Raw genomic sequence first — 23,611 nt, forward strand, 5'->3', positions numbered from 1 at the left:
CTTTCGTTCATATTTTTTAGTCTCATTACAACATTCACACCAGTCCAAAAATCATCTTTCACTTCATCGCTTTCAGAATTAACAGGGGCGTAGCAAATAACAAGAAACACCCTTGTCAAACCGATTTTAAATCTGATCCACATTATTCTCGGACTTACACATTCATACTGCAACATACATTCAATCATTCTGGGAGACAGTAGCGCTGCAACACCTTGACAAGCCCTCTCCGTATCTGGTCTCCCAGACCAAATGACGAGCCTATCATTATGCTGCATTGTACCGCTACCTTTTTTCATACTCTCTGTTATACAAAGTACGTCCAAACATTTGCTCACCATAGTATCACACAGTTCGTTCATCTTTCTTTCCATTCCTCCTCTAATGTTCCATGTACCAATTCGACATTGATCACGTTCCGTCCTCCTCTTTGCGCCACCGAAGGGTTGGCGATGTGATGGATAGCGAACCTCATCGACATCGACATCGACATCGGCATACTAAAATAAATCATATTCGATTGTCAACAAAATAATAAATCAGATAAAAGATCTTGCTTTTCGTTTCGTAAAGAGCAGCCATTTAAAAATAATAACAAAGTTACTAATGTGTCATTCTTCAACGCGACCGTCTAACGTGGACTTTGTGTTGTTAGTTTTCTTTATTTTTTATTGTGAAGAACACTTACTTAGCTTTATGGAAAAAATAATTAAACCGCAAGAATATTTTCTTATTTCTTTTAAATATTTATAAACACGAGAGAAATAAAACACATTTCTCTGAATATAAGCAGCTATAAAATACTTATGATAGTAAATAAGTTATTATGGAAATAGACTCAGCCATGCACGGCGGTGAGCAAAATATACCCCTGGCACACTGTGGAGTATTCAATCGTAGGAGCTCGGCGTTCCAAAGGTTAACGGGAACTCTCAAATGAAACAAAAACAAATGGCGCTGATTGGCTATTTGGTTACAATGTTACATTAAATGTATCGAATTAATGTGAAACACCGCAACTGGACAACTCAAATATGGTTAGTTTATTTATAGAGTCTGTTCTCGCTTTCTAGATAAATGGAATTGGTTGACTTAAACATTGATTATAGAAACAGGGTAGCTAATCCTTGGTGGAAGATTCGGCCTTGAAGAAGGTGTGGAAAGATGTGGAAGTTCCCGCCTGTGGTTCTTCAGATTGTTGGGCTGATAAAAAACAAAGAATTATTGTTGAAACATGATTAAAATGTAACTTAAATAAAGCATGAACAACCACTAGTACCTGAGTGGAGAAACGCGTTGGATTCCCACCGAGGCATCGTGGGATCAATTCATTCAATTGTATTCAAATTTATTATTTAAAAAACATTACAAAATGTCCATTTTAAATAACACACATAATTTATAAAGAAAAATTCTATAAATATAATTATATACAGCAGATGTATAAGTTTGTATGAAACAAAAACTTTTAAAGTACTATACTAGCAGCAACAAGGCTTGAAGTTTAACTCCTCGGCCATATTCTGTCAGACGGTTAGAGTACTTCCGCTTTGCAGTACAATCCAAATAAATTAAATATTTTTAAACGTATCCGAAAACTAAAAACTGTTTTTGAAAGGTGATAAAATACGCTCTCATATTTTATCATTAAAAATAAATATATATTTTTTTAAATACTAAAATTTTGAAAGCAATCACAAAAAAAAAATTATGATTCTCTTAAGAGAAAGAAATTAAGATATAAAAATACACTTAATAATTAATAAAAAAATTCACAAAGTCTCTAATCATAAGTTTTTTTCAAATTGCAGTATTCATATAGGTGCACATTTTAATTCTTCCGTGGTTAACTTGTATATTTGAATATAAAGCGTGGTGTTTTCTCTTTCTAACACTGTCTAGATCATATTTCTCACTACAACAGTAAGGAAGACGCAGCGATTTCTGTAAGACCATATGAGTTGTTCCCGAAAGCGAACAAATTAGCCTGAACGGTTAAATAAGTCTGCAGGCCGGGAGATAAAATAGTAGACGGTTCATTCCGAGCATACCCAAGAGAAAGTCAATAGGATAGAGCCACGGGAAGTAGCCATACTCTCTTCTATAGAAACTTCTTCTGAACTCTCTCCAACATGAGGGAACATTTTAGCCGGTGTGGACTCCAAATTACCGACCCACTCTGAAGTCTACTCTTTACTAAGGAATTTAATAAAGATATAAGAACCGGATATCTGTAGCAGCTGCGTCACCGCTGCTAGGATCATCATATCATAAGATCAGACCGCAAGTGTAGGAAGGCGAAGAAATGCTGAATCAACAATCAGACTACAATGTATTACAAAATTGAAATATCGACCATTGATACCGCGATACGAAAAAGGAATGCAGGGTGATGCAAAATATTCATACAATGAACCGAGTCAGCGATCCTGCGGGTTCGATGTCCAGATGCTTTGCTTCAACCCGTGGAAGACGAGAACAAAGGAATCATTACCTATATAAGCGGAGGAGGACCTAAGTACTTGCATCATTCCACTCGCTTCAACAAGTCTGACTCGGCATAACGTTACTCTGCACGATCGAACACTCTGTACTTAATGGTTATTAACTTAATAAATCTGTAAAATCTTCTGCTGAGTTTCCTGATTATTCTCTTTGGCGTAGAGAAGCCTCCAACTTGCTACATATTTATAAATTTTATTGCAGTGCGAAGAACAAAACCCAGCATTCTCAATGAAGTGCTACAAGCCATCTGTACTAATATGAGCATAAAATGTCAGCCTACTATCAAAACTGTCATGTTTCCAAGATAGTTCATGGATCGAGACAAGTTTCAAACATTTTTCATCATCCACTAGCTACGTCCTCCATCATGACACAAGCAATATTTTCGTTTAGTATGATGATAGTAGGAGCATTTCAAAGATTGTCGGGTTGTTTATAACCCAGGAATATTGTTATTTCTTTAAAAAAAAGCACACACAGATGCTCACCCGCCCACAACCCGTCAGTCCCCTGAATGATGACAGCAGTAGCCTGGCAATGCGTCATGTTGTGTGCTGTGAGCTGCGACATGAGCGAGAACACCTTGCCGCAGACGAGGCACGTGTACGGTCCCGTCAGCGAATCGGGACGGACATGCAGACGCATGTGCACCTGAAACAAGATAAAATTTTACTATTGAATGTCGTAAAAAAAATAAATAAAGTGAGATTTCTTTAATATTAGAATTCAAACAGTAATACTCAATAATGATGGAGTTTTACCTACCATTAAAACTCTTATTATGTTGTCTTGCTTATCCAGAATATATAATGTGAGAGATATCGCGCTTATTTCTCGCCAGCGCCGTCGCATCTGCTGCCGTAATCTTGAATTTCCCGCCTTTCTTTTTGTAACACCCTTCAGTTGTCTATTGTCACCTTAGCAGTTGGCGTCCTGAGACGCCATCTTGATTCAATTTGGACTCACCAAGCAGAGCTTAAGTATATTCTGGATAAGCAAGACAACATAATAAGAGTTTTAATGGTAGGTAAAACTCCATCATTATGTGTGTCGTTGCTTATCCAGAATATATAATGTGAGAAGTGTTTGTTATCGCTTGGTGACAATTCTAAAGCCAAAATTGTGACTATTACTGTATTGGTTGAAATAACTTAGTCAAAGACTGAGAGTGAATGGGGGGATTCAGCACCTCAACATTGAGAACTCTGATTTGCTTTTTATAATATTTCTTGAAAGTGTTTTCTGAACGCCAGTTTCCTCTTTCCAAAATGGTGTCTATAGGGCAGTCTTCCAGCCAACTCCTTGAGGCTACTGCTGATCTCAAACTCCCAGGGGAGGCGTCAATCCCAGCGTCCTTCAAAATAGTTTTAATCCATCCACCAATAACAGTTCTTGAGGCTGGTCTTGCAGGCCCCAGTGTGGAAATAAACAGACATTCAACACCAGCTTCATGTCTCCTGTTCTCACTCAAGAACATAAGTTTTCTCAACCAAAATATAGGATCTATATTACGATCCTCTGCTTTGCAAAGCTTCCAACCAGACTGTCTATGTGTAGAGGTGTCCGTCTTAGAACCAAAAATTGGCCATAATATAATGTGATCATCATTGTCAACAAGATTATCAGGAGATGTATGTAGCAAGGTCAGATCATGTACTCGTCTTCCTGACGCCAGTAGTAAAATAACAGCACATCTACGAGATGCTTCGAAAAGAGTCAGGTCCTTTGGAGGATTTTTACAAAGCCAAGACACCAAGAGTCCTGGATCCCAAGTAAATGCTCTAGGCTTCTCATTTACAGAATTCCTTATACCTCTCATCACTCGCTTGACCAAGGGATGATTACTAGTCCTCAAATCGCCATTGGGGTCACACAAAACCGACACTGCAGACTTGTGAAGCGCTATGGTACTGGGAGCCAAGCCTTTTTTCACTCTTAGGTATGCTAAAAACCGTGCCAGCTGAGATCCCGAAGGGTTATTAGGACAGGTATTGTTAATGGAGCACCATTCCTTCCAGCTCTTCCATGCCATGTGATAAGTTGAAAGCGTAGATTTGCGCCAACCCGCATTCAACAGAGCTTTCTCTTGCTGTGACCAATCGTTCAATGCTTCACTCCACCCCCAATCTTCCACACCTGTAGTTGGAGCTTCTGGACCTGTTGAGGATGAAGTCCTGTCGATAAGTCTATCAAGTTGTCGACCAACATGGGTATTATGTGAGGTTGGTCTAGGGCTCTTTTCTTTAGGTCTGGTAACCAAAACACTTTTGGCCAATCTGGGGCTACAACCAGATACACCCCTGACGACTTGTTCAGGTGTGCCAGCACTCGTGGCATTAAGCAGGGGGGAGGAAAGATCCATGCCAAGGGGAAATGCCAACTCCTGCTGAACGCATTGTGAAACATCGCTCTCTTGTCGTGGGGATCTATCGAGACATACTGATCCACGACGTGAGCCCTCGAAGAAGCGAATAGATCCACTACTGGACTGCCCCACTTGTGAAAGACAGCTCCTACCGCTGGGGGTAGGAGGTGCCATTCTGGTAACGTCATCCCTCGGGATAGATGATCCGCAAGGCCATTGTAGCGTCCCGGCAAATACTGCACTTGTAGAGAGATTCTGTGCTTGTCCAAAAGCGCGAGAATCTGAAATGTCAGATGAAGGAGACCCATTGACTTGGTGCCTCCCTCGTTCCTCAAGTAGGCTACAACTGTCCTGTTGTCTGATTGAATGAGTAACGAAGAACTTCTCAAACTCTGAGTCAGAGATGTTAAGGCATTTAAGATTGCTGTCATCTCCTTCATGTTGCAATGTCCCCCCCTCTGACTGTCTGTCCAACAACCCGACAGAGGTACATCGTCGATCAGGGCTCCCCAGCCGTGATCCGCCGCATCTGTGGTCAGAAAATGTGTTGGGCTGGGAACATGAAGAGTTGAAACATGATCTAAGTTGTTCATCCACCATTTCATTTCCGACAAGACTTCCTTCTTTATCGGAGATTTCTGCTGAGGGGTCAGCTTCAGCATTAACTGCAACTGTAATTGTATCAGTCGAGTATGGAGTCGACCTCTGGGGACCACAAAGGTAGCAAAATTCAACTTTCCTAAAATACTCTGAGCTTCTTTCAGAGTCCATCTTCCCTTTGTCACGAGGCTCTGAAGTGAGTTCCAAAGACCTTGTCGTCTGTATTCGGTTAAGGTCTTCTGATTCAGATGGGGGTTCCAAACAATTCCTAGATATTCCACTGACTGTGCTGGCTGACAGACACACTTTTGGAAATTTACCAACCAACCTAACCGCTCCAATAATTGAAGAGCTTCTCGTGTTTGACTGAGGAGGACCTCTCTGGTCTGATGAGCCAGGAGAAAGTCGTCTAGGTACACAATGATCCTGATACCCCGTCTCCGCAGGATTTCTGCAATCCAATTTGTGATGGCTGCAAAGGCCTGTGGTGCACTGCTCAGGCCTTGAGGCAGGCATGTCATCTGTAAGTGAAGGCCTCCGTAATACAATCTCAGAAAGCAACGGTGAGCTTTTGCGACCGGTATGTGGAAGTAGGCCTGTGAGAGGTCTATTTTTGTCATCCAATCGTTGGCTTGAAGAAAGTGTGGGACCTTGTGGTGAGATATCAGAGAAAACTTTTTCCAAGCTACATCTAAATTGAGAGCTTTTAAATTGAAGATTGGTCTTCTTGAGCCGTCGCTCTTTTGAACCAGAAAAAGTGTTGATAGGAAGGAGGCATTGTCGCCAGCTCTTTCCAATGTACCGTCTCTCATCATCTTTCTTATTTCGAGTGTCATTTCCGGGGTTACTTTTGTTTTGAATCTCCTTGCGAGAGCTTGGCTTGGACTTATCAACAAGGGCTTTCGGATGAATGGTATGCGGTATCCCCTTATCATACGTAAGATGGTCTCTGGGGCATCTAGGGTCCGCCATTCTATCCAATAATCCTGTAGTTGACCGGCCCGAAATGGTTGATAGTCATCTGTTGAAGCGGCCACGAGAGGTCTGCCCCCTCGCGCCACGCTTCTGTTCCCTACCCCTACCCCTCGCTCGGGAGGAATACTGGGGGTCTCGCCCGTGGTCTGCCCGCCGGGGAAACAAGGGAAATGCCATCTTTTCCTTTGATGTCTGCTTGGGGGGAAAGGCAACAACCTCCTTAGATGTTGAAGGGCGGTTGTGCGCCGAGTGGCTACCCTGAGGTAGGCGCACTGGACTAAAGCACTTTGTTATACCACCCAGTTTCTGCAACTGTGCGGACAGTGCTTCTTCCCCAAAAAGATGAGTGGAAGAAGGAGGAATTCTGCTGAATAGCTTCCGTTCCACTCCAGTCTTACAGCTGCTCAAAATCTTATCCCTTCTGTGCTGAATGATTTCAGCTCGCTTTCCGAAGGTTATCTGCAAGATATCGTCAGAGCATTTTATAAACTCGGAGTCCTCTCCTAACAGGCTGTCCAGTTGTTCCTCTAAAGCCTCGCCTGACAGAGAACTTTCTGAACTGCTTTCCCATTTAATGAGTTTTTGGAGAGCCTGTTGAAGGCACTCTCTCTGCTTCAATGAGGCATGCGTTACCGCAGCCAGCATCTTTTCCATAGCCGGAAATATTGGTGAGGCGGAGTCAAATGCCAGCACCTCGCAGTTCACCTCCAGCTCCTTGAAGCCTGGATCAGCTACATATTCTTTTAAAGCGGATGCGTAGCGGACATTGGCCCACTCGCTCGAGTTGAAGCGTTGGAGATTCTCCACCAAACCCAGATGTGTTGCAGAAGGTTTTGGCGCTGCAGACTCCTTCAGAACAGTAGAGGGACCCGGCATCTGATACTGCCTTTCAGGCGACAACGAGCAAACGCTCCCAGATGCATGCGAGGGTGCCACTATACTTGGCGTGCTGACAGTGGCTTCCTGCGTTGACCTGTCCATGACAAAATCTTGCAGGGTCTTGACTTGACATGCTAATCTTTTGAGCAGATGTCTGTCATTCCGCTTACGTCTCTTTGTGCGCCTGCGTCGCCTACTATTTTGCGACGCCGAACCGCTAGATTGCGAGCTCGACGAACTTGTTGATATTGAACGGCGTCGCCTCTTTCGATCACGTCGTTTAGAGGTTACGTCATCTTCTACATGGTCCTTGTCTGAGGCCATTTTAACCCCGTGCACAAAATGAAGACGCTAATAACTGTCAAAAATGTTCGCACTATCACTTAGCACTAATTTTCATAAAAAATTACGACAATTTGCGGGTAGCAACAGATATTCTTTTCGTTAAAACAATCCCAAACGAAAATTACACGACCGGCGTGGGTGAAAAAACGCCAAAATTTAATCAAGATGGCGTCTCAGGACGCCAACTGCTAAGGTGACAATAGACAACTGAAGGGTGTTACAAAAAGAAAGGCGGGAAATTCAAGATTACAGCAGCAGATGCGACGGCGCTGGCGAGAAATAAGCGCGATATCTCTCACATTATATATTCTGGATAAGCAACGACACACATAATAATAATACTAAAGATTACACTTTAAAAATATTAAATTTTGGAACACATCTGGAGGTACATTTTATATAAGGCGATTGCGATTGTAACCAGGCGTAAATTATTCGAATGAGCATTGTAGAGTTACCTTGAGACTTCCCTTTCCGGCAAACCTTTTATTGCACACGTCGCAGATATAAGGCTTCTCGCCCGTGTGAGATCTCATGTGCCCTGTCAAATGGCCCGCGCTGGTAAACCCTGCAAACAGAATTATTAACAAGTTTTATTATAACAAAGTCTATAAATTAAACGAAATGGAAATAGCGCAGACCCGTTAAAAAATCACAGGACTTGTGAAGTTGAAAGTATTTATAAAAAAATCACAGGACTTGTGAAATTGAAAGTATTTATAAAAAAATATTTGCTTCAGGATCATTGCATTTATAAAAGAAGAAATTTACCTTTCGAATGTTAGTAGGTAAACATGAAAAATTACGATATCTGTCAAACATTTACAAAACAAATACAGATTCCAACTTTACAGTGTCAATCACATTTATATCCACTACCTTTCCATTTACAATGATAAAACAGAAGGAGGCTTTGGTAACAATCTGTTGTTTGTTTAGTGTGAAAAATTGAGAAAAAATATATCAGAAAACAAAATGGTTACTACAGTAAAGTAGGAATCTACAGCTCGACATTTAAGTGTAGAAAACAAATGATGGCGCTGCAATCGTTTTCTAGGTTTTAAATGGCAACACCAAGATGGCTCATAGGACAATGAATGTATGTTAAAAAAAAAACACTTCAGCCAAAATGCATATTTCATAACGTATTTGTATTTTCAAAAATTTTGCACAAAAAACTGTAATTTAAATGGAAGTAAAATAAAACAAAACAAGTCTTAAGTGGGCGTTTATTTCGCTATAAAAACGTAGGTACAAAAGGTATTTAAAAATCTGAGTCTATTAATTCAACACCTGACATGTAATTATTATCTTCGTCCTCATGCGATTCTTCTTCTTCCGTATCTTCATCTTCATCTAAACGTATTATCAGTTCATCGATATCATCATACAGAGTACTGCCTCGTGCATAATATTCTGCCTCAATTTTCATCACGTGTTTGCAACAATTTTTCCAATCATCAGCACTTATGCTATTAAAAGCATTTTCTGTCAGCTCTTTTATATTGACCGTGTTTCCAATATTCTGAGATGCAACTTTTCGTTTGGCCTGTGCCCAAATTAGCTCAATCGGGTTAAGGTCGCAGTGGTAAGGGGGAAGCCTTACAACCGTGTGACCATGCTCTCCTAATACTTCATCAATATCATATACAGGCTCTGGCTTATGCATTTTAACCAGAGCCAACAATGATGGTTTCCTTAATGAATTGTCAAAAACAATGTTGTTATGTAATAACCATGCTTTTATGTCATTAACTCTCGTTGAGGTTGTTGGTGCCTTGTTTCTCACAACACTGTGATAAGGCGCATTATCCATGACAATAATGGAGGGCTCTGCTATATTGGGTATGAGCTTCTCAACAACCCACTTTTTAAAATTATGTGCATTCATTTCAGAATGGTAATCCTCTTTTTTGTTTGTTCCACTAAAAATTAATAGGGCATTAGGGACAAAACCCATTTCACTTCCAGCGTGAACAATGATCCAGCGCTTACCTTTTGAAATATCGTGTTGAACTCCTGTCACATCCATAGATTGCCAGCATTTCTTTAGCTTGTAGGATGAATGGATATAACTTTCATCCAAGTAAATAATATTTTTTTGCAGTTCTTCAGGTAAATTTCGGTTATCCATGATAATTTTTAAGTAATGCTCTCTTTTCGCCGCAATATTTGTTTTTTCAATAAGAGCACTTCTGTTTGTTTTGCACTTTTTATAAACAAAGCCGATGGAATGCAAAATTCTTCTTAAATATTCCCGGCTACCATCAAATCCAATGTCTTCTTTGAGTACAGTTAGTAATGTTCTTAAAGTTGGGACTTCTTTTCGCACTATGTAAAAAAAATGAATTTTTTGTCGAATGGCACAAATATCAAAATCATCCAACTCTTTTTTAGGGCGTCCTATTTTCCGTTTTCCCGGTGTTTCAAATTTTCCGTCTGCCTTTTCCCCTTCCTTGACGATTCGTCTTACCGTTGATTCAGATTTTCCTGTGTGTGAAAAACATCATTAAAATTAGTATTATAGAAAAAAATTATAGTTAAAAAAACACATACTAGATAATATTCATTTAGAAAGAAAGAAAGAAAGATAAAATTAAGAAAAAAGTTACTTTTCTATGAGTTTAAAGAAGTTGCAAATTTTTTTTTTTAATTGAGTTATTCCCTTTTTCCTGTGGCCTCATATGAACTGTCAAAAGGAAATGTCAAATTCGGATTGTTAAGCATAACCTCAAATCAGATTGTAACGGTTATAATCGCTCGAAAATTGGCATAAATCTTCTAATACTAATGAAATTTATTAAAAAAACTATACTACGTACCAGTCATTTCTGCAGTTCGTTTGTAAACATCTTCTAAATTAGATAGGAGCATCTTCGCGCGATATTCGGCTAGGCAGCGTTGAAAAACGCTGTATATAACTTCTCTTGCACCACTACGTATCGGTTTGTTCATTTTAATTAAATTCAAACAATATACAGGCAAACAATGAAAAAATAATTATTAAATGAGCGGATCATACACGGATTTAAGACAGTAAATCGGAGCAACATGACCATAACATGACAGACATACGAAACGTCATAGACAAAGCAACTAATTCGGTGTTGCCATAGTAATGAAAAATTTAGTTCCAATTTAATACATTTCTAGACATGCTGGATTCACTGTACTAATGTCGCTTTGGTGACAAATAAAAGAAACTAGTTACTATGATAAAAGAGGAATCTACTAATGTCGCTTTGGTGACAAATAAAAGAAACTAGTTACTATGATAAAAGAGGAATCTACTAATGTCGCTTTGGTGACAAATAAAAGAAACTAGTTACTATGATAAAAGAGGAATCTACTATTATCGTTCTATTTATAAATGAGCAGGGGGGCATAATTTCCATAAATCAACTTCTATAGATTGATAACTTCGGGCTTTTTGTATGAAACAAATTGGTCCTAAAAAACCAGAGATTTGCCAATATATAGACTGTAAAATTCTCAATGAAAAACTCTGAAAGTTTATTCCATAGATTTTCATTAGTGGTTATAGTTAGGCAATTATATGACGTCACAATATTTCGGTTCAAATTTTCGATCGGAATTATCAGGTGGGTATAGAAAGTGAAACCGAAAAAAGACACGTTACCTAATCTCTGTGGTATAAAATGTCATCAAGTTAACTATCCAATGAAAAACTCTGAATTTTGACAGCTGAGTATTGGCTGAGTGGATATCTGTGGTGGTTTCGTTTGACATCTTGAACTTGAAGCACGCCGTTGTGTTGTAGAGATTTATATATTGTTTAGACGATATTAGCGAGATGTCAGTCTGTTTGTGGCTCGCGGAGTATGGCCGTGTAATAGCCGATACCGGAGGATGGCCGAAACCCTTGATCGAAAAATACTTTGCAGATTACGCTCGGGTTGCTTTCAGCGCATACGGAGATGGAGTCAAGAAGTGTTTGTCTTTTAAATGAACCTCCCGTAGTATGCCAGCAAGGATATCGCTGTGGAGGTGCAGGATAGGCTCCTGAATTGAACAAAAAGCCCGAAGATATCGAACTAGTGAATGGTTTATTTATGATGCAAGCCGACCTTTGTTGCACACGGAGCAGACGTGCGGGCGCTCGCCAGTGTGTGTGCGCTGGTGCACCATAAGCCCCTCCTGGCGCGTGAACACCTTACTGCATGTTGAGCACTGGTACGGACGCTCCCCGCTGTGCACGCGCTGGTGGATTGCCAGCGTGTTCGCACCTGGAACATACAATAAGTCAACTCAATATAGATGTCAATCAATCGAGGGGATGAGTTATGATTAATTGGGTCGCGTGTAACTTAGATTTGAACTCCTAGAGAACGAGTCTTTTTCGAGTTCCAACTGCTCCCAACAATCTCCAGATGGTATCCCCAATTGGGGTATGTTGTGAGGTTGAAGGTAGTGGGGAAGGGAAGAAGATGGGGAAGGACCTGGTTATTCAGATCTGAACACCAAACACGGCCAAAGGCATTTCAAGAAACGTTTCAATTCACATCGACCACCATAACACGGGCATGTGCCTAGGGTGGTCGAAAAATCCTCAATGCATGTAACAAACAATTCAATGAATAAAGAAACTTTAAAAAAAAAATTCTGAATGGTGGTCTTAAAGCAGAGCGATACTGAGGGTATCTACCACTCTGATATCTTTTAACCTGCGTTAGCTAACGTAAAAAATACAAGCAATAATTATTCGCCTGAAACACTCATCCACATTGAAAAATCTCCTGATAAAAGATACATGACGCCGACGGGACTCGAACCCGTGTTTCTTCGATTTCTGGTCGACAGCTCTGACCACTGAGCTATGGCGGCTTATCTCTTATCCGCGAAATAATTCAATATATACTAGTGTTTCCACAGATATATGAATATATAGACTAGAAATTAAAGATGAGGGGTAAAATCAACTGTTGAAGAACGAAGGGGGTAAAGCTGACTGTGATTCGTCAATAAATCAATCTGACAGTATATAGGCATCTCGCATTATAATATCACCATTTAGTTCTTAAAAGTAAAATCTGCTTTTGAATGAATAGACATTTTTACATGGGAGCGCAAATTACTCGGCACGTTATGAACAAATTTGCGAAGTCCAAATTCGGCAAAATAAATTTCTTCTATTTTCAGAGTCGAATATTTCGTTTACGTATTTAGTTAAGACACTTTTATAAATGTTCATAATTTACTTCCCAGCAACCAACCAGCTTTGTGTTTCGCGTCCAGACGTATCTCGGTGTGATAGTATATGTTTCTACAACTGATCCATATTATACGATGTGAATATGCTTAAAATAAAGTAAAATAGTATAAGTAATGCTTATATATGGAATGTAATATGACAATTGGGTTTATTCTCTTTTTCACATCTATTTTTACAAGTTTTCATACCACAAGATACTATTTTGCCGTGTTATTTCGTAAAATGAACCGATGATGCCTCGACCATAGTTCGCACAAGAATGATGACGTCACGTTTTCTAAATTCACGGGAGGCCATACGCGAGCACAGCCGGCTCCAATGGAACCGGTATGGGGAGTGGGGAATAATACACTAAGGACGGGTTGTTTCGGAGAATCTGAACAATTCATCAAATTTCAGCGTTCATTTTCGGGTTCTGTGAATGACTTATTCAAGTTCTGTTTTTATATCATTGTAGGCTAGTTGCTTGACAAAACTGAAATAAAAACAGAACTTGAAAAAATCTTTCACAGAACTTGAAAATGAACGTTGAAATTTGATGAATTGTTCAGATTCTCCGAAACAACCCGTCCTTAGGGAAGGTCTACTAATATTCATATGTCTGAGTGTTTCATTCAACAATTACTGCTTGCTACATTTTTTCACCTGAAAACAACCAACTTTATTTTGATAAGCCGCCATAGCTCAGTGGTCAGAGCTGTCGACTGGAAATCGAAGGGACACGGGTTCGAGTCCCGTTGGCGTCATGTATCTTTTATCAGGAGATTTTTCAATGTGGATGAGTGTTTCAGGCTAATAATTATTGCTTGTAAAATAATTGTTACCCTTTGTGCTATGCATAAAAAATCTTGTCTTAAATATTAGTTTACCAAAAAAATAATAAGTAAAAAATACAGACTTAACCCCTCAGCCGAGTTAGTAAAGATACCGAGCAATCAAAGCAATATAGACTTCTTGAAAAAAGATATTTTGAGAGAATTGTTTATTTAATTTTTTTTTAACATCAACGCCACCGTTGGAAAATATTTTTGGGATGCTGTGTGGAGGGTCTAACTAAGGGAAGCAGGAGGGTTCAGTGTGTCCAGGAGTGACTGACATATGAATGTAACCCTCCTGATGCGGTGCAAGGCGATGGTCTAGAGAGTCCGGCAAACGCATCCACCACCAAGACCTGGACAAACCTCACCCCATGAACCCGGGCACCCTTGCTAACCTATGGTAGAGGTGTTGGTTATCCAATTAATGGGCGGAGGTTGCCTACTACGTGGCCTAATTTAGAAAGTGTGTTGAAATAATAAGTGCGTTTACCTGCAAAGGCTCTTCCACAAGTGGGACAGGAAAATGGCTTCTCTCCAGTATGGGTTCTCATATGAACCGTGACATAACCTAAAAAAATAGATAAATGCCTAGTAAAAGCAATTAGACCAATTCAATATAAAAAAAACTTTACTGCATTAGCTTCCAAAAGCAATTACTTAAATTAGATACATTAACTCTAATCATCATGATTCTCACTCCTCTTCTAACTGCTTCCGTAGAAGAGGAAAATAAACAAACAAAATATTGGTAATGATATTATAGACAGCCCTCATTTACTTTCCATATAGTACCAACTAGAAACATTTTTAATTAGAACTGTACTCGCTTGTACCTAGATTGCATGTAGTTGGCAATACTTTCTAGAATGGCCGGATGTCCGGATGGCCAAGTTTATATGCTCTAAAAAGTTCTGATGTCCTTTTGGAGATCCTCAACACGAAGGCAAGAAAGCGCAGCCTTACGCTGCCCTGATTATGGACACCGTATTGCTGTCCGAAACGTTGGCTAAAAGTAAATCACTATAAAATTATAGTAGATTGAAATGTGAGGTTATGTTTGACTTAAGATTCGAACAGATTGAAAATGGACAAGATAAATGGCAAGACTCAATTTTTCTTTACGTTTATACATTTTATAAATTGCTAAAGGTGCACATTTCTTTCACATAGTTTTTATTTTGATTTAACAGTGAACAAATGGCTTCTTTAATAATATGTATGTGTACTTAAAAAATACAAAAAAAAAACTTTTTTCCCAATACATAGAGTTGTTTATGGTCACTTACCTCTCTGCGAGAAGCGCTTGCTGCAGACAGGACACACGAAGGGTTTCTCGCCAGTGTGGACACGCAGGTGTTTCTCTAGGTTGCACTGCTGTGTGAAGCCCTTGTCGCAGATCTTACACACAAACGGCTTTTCGCCCGTGTGGCTCCTGGGAATGTGAGGTTATGTTGACGCGAGTATTTTTTATTTTATTTTTTTATTTATCTATATAAAGTTTTTTATAAGTGGTTTTTCGATGGCTGTCTCACTAGGGTAAACCTGTGTCGAGACAGACATAGAGTACATCGATATATATACATATAGTTAAGTGAATATCAATAAGGGTAAATACAAAATATAAAAATAATACAAAATAATTTCAATACAATCAAAAGAACGATTGGGTTAATCCTGTTAAGATTGTGTTCATTATTAGTATGTGGGAAAATGTAAATAGATCATTTTAATTAAGTTTGAATTTGGTCGTGTGTAAATAGTACTTGTTGTCTATGTGCAATTTGGTTTACATATGCTTGCAATAGTGGGACGCCCTGTGATTGCAATCCATTTCTTTATTTCGTGTTTAAATTTTGTCATTGTTTCTAATTGTCTGATCGTAGTTGGTAGTGTATTGTATAGTTTGCAAGCTATGTTTTTAAAATGTCTTTGTCCGAATGAGGTTTTAGCAAAAGGAGTTTGAAGAAGTTCTTTGTTTTTGGCTCGGGTATTGTGAATAGTTTGTGTTGGTTTGTATAGTGATTTATTGTTCTGGTGTAAGTTGACCAAGATGGATCTTGCATACAGCTGTTTTATGTCCATAACATTGATAGTATTGAAGATCGTATCAGTGCTGGTAGAAAGAGGAACCTTAAGGATTATTTTAATGATTAATTTTTGTGCTTTTATAATGGGGTCAAGGGCACTAGAAGAAGCATTACCCCAAGCTAGAATTCCGTATTCTATGTGTGATTGGCATAGTGAGTAATAGACTGATTTTAAAAGTTTAAGGTCAATAAAATTGCGTGTTTGTTTGAAAAAGTATATAGATTTGCGGATTTTATTCGTGGTGTTATGAATATGTTGTTTCCAATTAAGATTTGTGTCAAAAGTTATACCTAAATATTTGATATTGTTTACTTGTTCTAAGCATGGGCAGTCACAATTTCGGTTAAGAGATGAATTTTTGCATCTGTGTATTTTCAAAGTCAGACTTAGGTTTGACTTTGCGATATTTATGAGACTGAATAGTGTGTATTTTGTTTTAGGTATATTAAGAGTTAGTGAATTAGAGTCGAGCCAATGTTTTACCTTTTGAATTCCTTCTTCCGCTTTGGCGTATACGGTAGGCCAGTCTTTTGATTGAAATAGAAGGACTGTGTCATCGGCAAAACTGACAATAGTGGCATCGATATCTAGGTTACACAACTCATTTATATATATTAGGAAGAGCGTTGGACCTATAACACTGCCTTGTGGGACACCATAACTAATTGGCAAAAATTGACTTTTTGTTGTTCCGAGTTTAACGCATTGGGATCTGCCAGATAAGAAGCTGGAGAGAAGGTCTAGTTCTTTATTTCTAATACCCACATTGAACATTTTGCGTTCCAATTTGATATGTGAGATTGTATCAAACGCTTTACAGAGGTCGAGAAATACCGATAGACATTTCGAGCCCTTATCTAGTTGGCCAGAAATATGGTCAGTTACTGTGGCTATGGCATCGTTAGTGCTTTTATGTCTTCTGAAGCCAAATTGACGAGGCGATAGAAGGTTGTTGGCTTCTAGGTATTCCATCAGACTATTATTCACGATCTTTTCAAATACTTTTGAAATGGAATTGAGCAACGTAATTGGACGGTAATTGCTGATGTCAAGTTTAGAACCTGTTTTAAAAATTGGGATAATAAGACCTTGTTTTAGAATAGTGGGAAAAAGGCCTTGGCGGAAACTAATATTAAGAAGATGAGTTATTGGTTGAATTATACCAGGGGCAATTTTTTTAAGTACAGTATTTGGTATTTCATCTATGCCGGCAGATGAAGTGTTTTTGAGAGAGTTTATTGCTACAGAAACATCTTTCTCTGTAACCGTTTTAAGAACAAAACGTGTTGGGACTTCATCATTGGTAGAGGGGTCTCTAGTGTTAGGTGTATTGTTATCTGTTGTGATTTTTTTTGCTAATTCTGACCCTATATTTGCAAAATAATGGTTTACATGATTGACAATTGTGTTAGGGTTCGATGTAACGTGTACAGTTTTATCATTGATGTTGAGAGAGTTTAAGACGTCGGTAGCTTTGTGTGAATTGGTTGCTTCCTTGAGGATTCTCCATATTTTTTTAGGGTCATTGTTGCATTCGGAAATTTTCTTACTATAGTATAAATTTTTGGCTTTCCTAATTACTTGTGTGCAAATATTTCTGTATCTTTTGTAGAAATTATGGAGTGTGATATCGTAAGGATTCGTGGCACACTTTTTATGTAAGGAGTTGCGTTTCCTAATGCAGTTAATGATTGTATGGTTTATCCATGGTTTAAGGGGTTTGATAGTTTTAGGAATGTTTTTGGTGGTGATTTTGGTGTTTTGGTTAAGGGTGTCTTGTAGGTAGTTAGAGAAGTAATTCCAGGCATCCTCTGTGTTTGTTATATTATGTAGTATGTCCCAGGATTTGGATTTAATCATTTTGTTGAGATTGTCATAGTCAATTGTTTTCTTAGTTGTTGTAGTTGAAGCTTTATTGTGTACATTGTGTTTGGAACCCATTGTGAAGGAGGTGGCATAGTGATCTGTAATTGATGATGTATGAATTTCAGAGGTGTATAGATTGGATGATTTTACCATAATATGGTCGATGCAGGAAGAGGAGTATTGCGTACATCGAGTTGGTGAATTTATAGTGCTTACCATTCCATGAAACATTACTGTATTTAAATAGTCTTGACACTGAGGATGTTCATTGTTTGTTAAAATGTTGATGTTTAGGTCTCCAATTAAAACTAAGTTCTTTATTTTGTTTAGCTCAGTAAGACAGTTATTTAAGTCAAACAAAAATGGAGATATATTTGGTTTAGAAGGAGAGCGGTAAAGTGCGATGATACATGTGTTGACGTTGTATGTTATTTGGAGACAGTTTGAATTTGTAATGGTAATTTCTTTGACGTTACACGCGTTATGAGTATTGTTTAGTGTGTATACTACTATACCGTCGTTTTGTCTGTAGTGATTTATGGTTTGGTGGTGAGTGTAATCAAGAATAATTTTGGGAGTATAAGAAGGTGTTAGCCAACATTCTGTCAGGATAATTATATCATATTTGATTTTAGTAAGTTCGAGTTGGATGAGAAATTGGTCAAAGTTTTTGTTTATTGATCTAATGTTTTGATGGTATATTGATAGGTTCGAATTGTTAGTTGTCATTTTAGTAGTTACAGAATCCATTTTTATACGGCACTTATATAAACCCTTTTGCTCTTAAGGATATAGCAATTGCTTCAGCAATAGTTTTGTATGTTGAAATAATTTTCATAAAGTAAGCGTTATTTGTGTATGCATCTATGATTGTACGAGAATCTTGAATAAAATCAAGAGATATCACTATTATACCATCTAATATAAAATGAATAAATAAGAGAATTAAGAATAATAAAATATCAATAGCAAAACCAATCAGGGGAATAAGAAGAATAAAAAAATAATAATAATTTGCGACAAATAAGTTAATAAAATGCACAAAAATATCCAATATGGACAGACAGAATGTATGTTTTATGACAATCAAGAATGTCATATAAAATATAAGAATAAATAGAAATGTAGAAATTGGAAACTTTAACCGGATTGCATAATTATAGTGATTTGAGTAATTACAATAAGACATGGAAATTTTAATAATGAAATGGATTAATATAAATGAAGGTATTGAATATATTAGAAGAGGTAGAGAAAGAATGTAAACAGAATTAAAATCTTTTGGGTAGTAAAAACATTTAAAACAAGTAGTGTACATAAAATAATTAAAATAATTAGAATTTGGAAATTTTAAAAGAATTGCATATGTATAGTGAATTGAAGAAATATAATAAAACATTAAAATTTTAAGAATGAAATGGATTAACATAAATGAAGGTATTGCAAGGATTAGAAAGGATACACAAAGAATGTACACATAATTAAAGTAATTTGGATAATAAAAACCTCTCGAACCAATAGTGTAATCAATATAGTTAAAAAAGATGAACAGACAGATAATATATTTTGAAATAGTAAAATAATCATATAAAATGTAAGAATAAATAGAAATTTTAACATAATTGCAAAATTATAAATATTTGAAGAATTATAATAAGACACTAAAATTTTAAGAATTAAATGGATTAATATAAATGAAGGTATTGAATATATATTATACTTGATGTATTAATATTATATAATATTAATACATCAAGTATATAAAATGTTTCCAAGCTATGCAAAACGAGAAAATAACATTTATTTATTTATCAACACCCCATTGGGCTTTATAACGATTATAAATTAAATCGAAAACTAATCATAAATTAAGCATTAAATACAATTTACGTCTAAACCCTTCAGGCCTTAGAAGGACATTACTAGCCACTAACATCATATTTCATTAGAGGCTCTGAAGGACAGATCTGACCGGGGAGTCCATACATTATAAAAGCAAATTTATAGCGTCAGGGCAGTCAAATCTTGAATTAACAATTTTATACAATAAAAGGAGATCAATTTATTGCAAATTTAACATTTAAGTACCAATATATTATTCATTTTATTAAAGCGGAGACGGTGGTATACGGATGGGCCTATTATGCTATCTTCCATTTCACCTCATTGCTTTAAGATTCTTTCCAGGTCCTGTGAGGGTCCCTGTTTTCCCTCGTGTAGATCCCCTGGAGGATCCTGTAGCGGTAAGGGTTTCCCCATTGGAAATCCCTCTTTGTTAGGGTTTCCTGAAGGCCCAACGAGGGAAGAATCAACGGAGGTGGCCTCAGCTCTCCTCTACACTCCAGCCTAGGTTCTCCAAGAGCAGTTAGTTTGTTTTGAATCGTTCTTTTTTGGTCCCAAAGTATCTAGGAAAATAGGATCCACCCCAGCAGAGAACCGAGTGCTGGGGTTAGATCTAAATACTCGGAGATGCGATCCTGTATCTCAGAGGCATCGTTCGTGGCTTGGGACGGCTATTGCAGGTTGTGTTTTCACTCCCTGAGCGATTGTTGGCCACACTCCCTACGTTACACCTCTCTATCCATCACAGCATTTCAATAAGCAAAAGTAGGTCCGCAGACGCCCGTCTCTTGCCATTCGCATAAAGCGCGTGATTTATTAGCAGTTCACTAGCGTTCATTGGTGACTTGTCGATGTCGCTGATGCTAGGATACGGTTTTTTGTTGAACTAAAGTGCATAATTACCTGAGGTGAATGCGGAGAGATCTCATCTCCACGTATTGCTTCTGGCAGTACTTGCAGGTCAGCAGCTTGTTGCCCGTGTGGTACTTGCTGTGCTTGGAGAGAGACGTGGCCCACTTGAAGCCGCGCCCTGTCAACACACACACATTACTGTAAGCATTCAACATTAGTGCCAACACTTCTGTGAGGATATTATTCACGTGAATCCAATGATAACATCACCAATATTGCTTTAACCTTTTCAGACCTGAATTAAAACTGGAAGTGGTAAACGTTGATAACGACCTGTAGAATTATTTGTTCAGCTTTACTAACATGGTGAATATTGTATTCAATTCTGTTTGAAAAGACCTTACTGAAATTTAAATTGCCAAAAAATACTTTGTGGAAAGATAGATAAATTGTTTACACAGCCAAAGAGGGTTGTTTATCTGTTGTACATACTTGAATTTTCTCATTATTTGTTTGTATTATAAAGACTATACTGAATATACATATGGTTCGGAAGGGTGCATTGTTGTATTTCACTCCAAGGGGCCCGAGAACCAGTGCTTCATCATGTGGCGGCGCAACAACTAAGGCAGTCATCCCGCAGGTCAGTAAAGAATCGACAAAAACTGAGTGCATTATACTGAAAGCCACCGATCCATATATTTGTACAGGGCCTGCAAACAGTTCAAACGGATAGGGGGAGAGGGAGCGATGCGATGTACTTCCCGTATACAGCTAGCGGTAAAAGGTTTCAGTGGGTGCTCGATATTTATTACGTCATCGCCAATATCGCAATAACGAACTTCTAATTATCATTTTAGCAAATTACATTTATTTGACTTAAAATATTCCTAAAAATGTATTATTTAGGCACAATTAGAATGTCACAAAATATTCCACAACCTACTGTTTGTTTTTACCTGTCATAGGTGACTTCTATGAAAAATATATTTATTTATTTATTTATTTATTCATTTTTGGGAAAATCAACAGTTTACATTTTTACAGATTGTACATAAGTAAAATAGCCAAAATAAAACCAATTACGGATTTCCTCCTTGTGATTTTACGTAAGACAGCATTAGAAGAAATAATTAAATTTATGAGAAATGTGAAGTTATAATTATATAAAATAAAAGAATTGTATAAAATAATAGAAAAAAATAATACAACAAAAATAAAAATAAAGGGGAAAAAAAAAAAAAAAAACTAAAATTTATATAAAATAAAAGATTATCGATACATTGGTAACCATAAGAATACAAACAATATTGTGCATATAAATCATATCATAATCATAACCATAAGAAGACAATGTTGTGCATATAAATCATACCATAACAGGATTATAAATATATAAATACTAGAAACATAAACATCAGAAACATCAATTCAAGAAACATCAGTGAAATACTCTTTTAAGGTCATTTTATATTTAGTAAATTCGCAATTGAAGATGTCGATATTGAATAATATGTTATTGTAATTATTACATATTCTGTTCAGGCAAGAATTTTGTCTACAGTTCGTTTTGCTTTGATCGATTTTAAACAGGATAGAAGACCGTGTTAAACGTGCAGGCACATTAAATTTAATATTATTTAGCAACTCTGGGCATTGAATATTATTATTAATTAATTTATATAGGAATAGAGCATCTGCATGATGTCTTCGTACACTTAATGAATCAATTTTAAAGTACGAAGCTGCCTCTGCATAATTATGAAATCTTACAAATGACCTGTAACAGAGATATTTTAGGAATTTGTTTTGAATTGCTTCGATTTTGTTTATGTGGATTTTATAGAATGGAGACCAAACAATTGATGCAAACTCCAGATGACTTCGTACGTAGGCAAAGTAGAGTTGCTTAATGATATTGATGTTATTAAAAAGTTTTGTGTTTCTAATGATGAAACCTAACATTTTAGCAGCCTTATTTGTGATTTGTTGTATATGAAGGTTATATTGAAGTTTATTATCAAGAGTTATTCCAAGATCACGAATATTTGAGACTGTTGCAATGTTGATGTTATTTAAAGTATAATTAAATAATGTTTTATTTTTATTTCTGGAAATATAGATACATACTATAGGATTCATATGTCTTATACTGATTTATAAATGTGGAAATTCTAACTATACAATTGTAAATGTTCTCCAAAATGCCCTGGAAAGAATCTCAGACTTGTGATGTCCCGAAAGAAACCAATCATCTATTCTGAATGCAATTACTAATGTTATCCAAATTGACTCTGGTAATAAATTACATCTTTGTGATTCTTTCAAGGATAAAGAAATTATCCTGTCACTTCGAATGCAATCAACAATGTTCTCAAAATTTGTTTTGACAGCATCGCCATTCCATTGTAAGAATATTATGTACTAAATACACAATTTGGCTGTCCTGAAACGGGAATCCTTCCCAGTTGGACAGACAAAGGTTCATTTTGTTTTGTATTGTTTGTAATTTATATATACAGTTGACTCTCGATAATTCGAAACTCGAGGGACTCTTAAAATATTACGAATTATCGAGTGTTTGAAATATCAAATGGTTCGAAATTTGTGAGAGTAAATAAATAAAACTTCGAATTCTTAAGTGTTGATCAATTATTATTTATTAACTCCTATTCTATAACAATGACAAAAGTTTATAGGTACATTCGTGTACATACATGTAATCATAATGTGAATTAATTAATCTTTCGAAAGAAAGAACTCTGTTATACTGGTTTGCTTCAAAGCACATTGCTGCTGCTCAGACTTCTCAATAATTTTTTTTAAGAGAAAAAGTGCCTGAAATGCTTTTTCATCACTTTCGTTTTGTAGACAGAAGGTTTGTAAGGTATCGAATGAGGATCTTGCTTCCTTAACTGACACTTCTGCCAAAGGTTCTGATGTATCGTCCTCATCTTCATCGTTACTTTTTTCATTAGTATCTGTCGCAGATAAAATTTCGCCATCGGTTAGTGAACCTGAGACAGCAACATCTTCATCCACCTGAACAAAGTCAAGAAAACTCACATCGCTGATGTCAATTAATGGTTCTATTGCTGGTTCTTCATCATCCATAAGTATTGGAAGATTTTCCTGATCTTCTTTTAAGAAACCAGATTTTTTGAAGCAGTTGAGAATCGTTAGGGGTGTTACAGCTCTCCATGCCTTGTCAATCAGTAAAATAGCTGTCAGAACCGTGATATT

At 37.2% G+C, this 23,611-nt stretch overlaps 1 protein-coding gene across 3 annotated transcripts in view; it reads right to left on the bottom strand.

The window, feature by feature from the left end:
* Nucleotides 1–298: 298 nt before the first annotated feature.
* The window catches only part of LOC149414912 (uncharacterized), a 37,861-nt gene continuing 14,548 nt past the window's right edge, over nt 299–23,611 (bottom strand). For 2 of the 3 annotated variants that reach the window (XM_089642927.1, XM_089642925.1), the window contains exons 9-15: nt 20,420–20,546; nt 15,007–15,152; nt 14,211–14,288; nt 11,758–11,916; nt 8,128–8,237; nt 2,994–3,156; nt 301–1,203 (exon numbers count right to left, since the gene is read on the bottom strand). In XM_089642927.1, coding sequence (XP_089499053.1) covers nt 1,121–1,203; nt 2,994–3,156; nt 8,128–8,237; nt 11,758–11,916; nt 14,211–14,288; nt 15,007–15,152; nt 20,420–20,546 — 866 coding nt within the window. In that variant the 3' untranslated portion in view covers nt 301–1,120. Of the gene's footprint in view, nt 1,204–2,983; nt 3,157–8,127; nt 8,238–11,757; nt 11,917–14,210; nt 14,289–15,006; nt 15,153–20,419; nt 20,547–23,611 lie in introns of all 3 variants that reach the window. The other variant, XM_089642926.1, reaches the window with a different exon arrangement.

This window comes from Hesperophylax consimilis, chromosome 19 (assembly GCF_061612785.1).
Source record: "Hesperophylax consimilis isolate HC1 chromosome 19, BYU_Hcon_1.0, whole genome shotgun sequence".
Taxonomy (NCBI): Eukaryota; Metazoa; Arthropoda; class Insecta; order Trichoptera; family Limnephilidae; genus Hesperophylax; species Hesperophylax consimilis.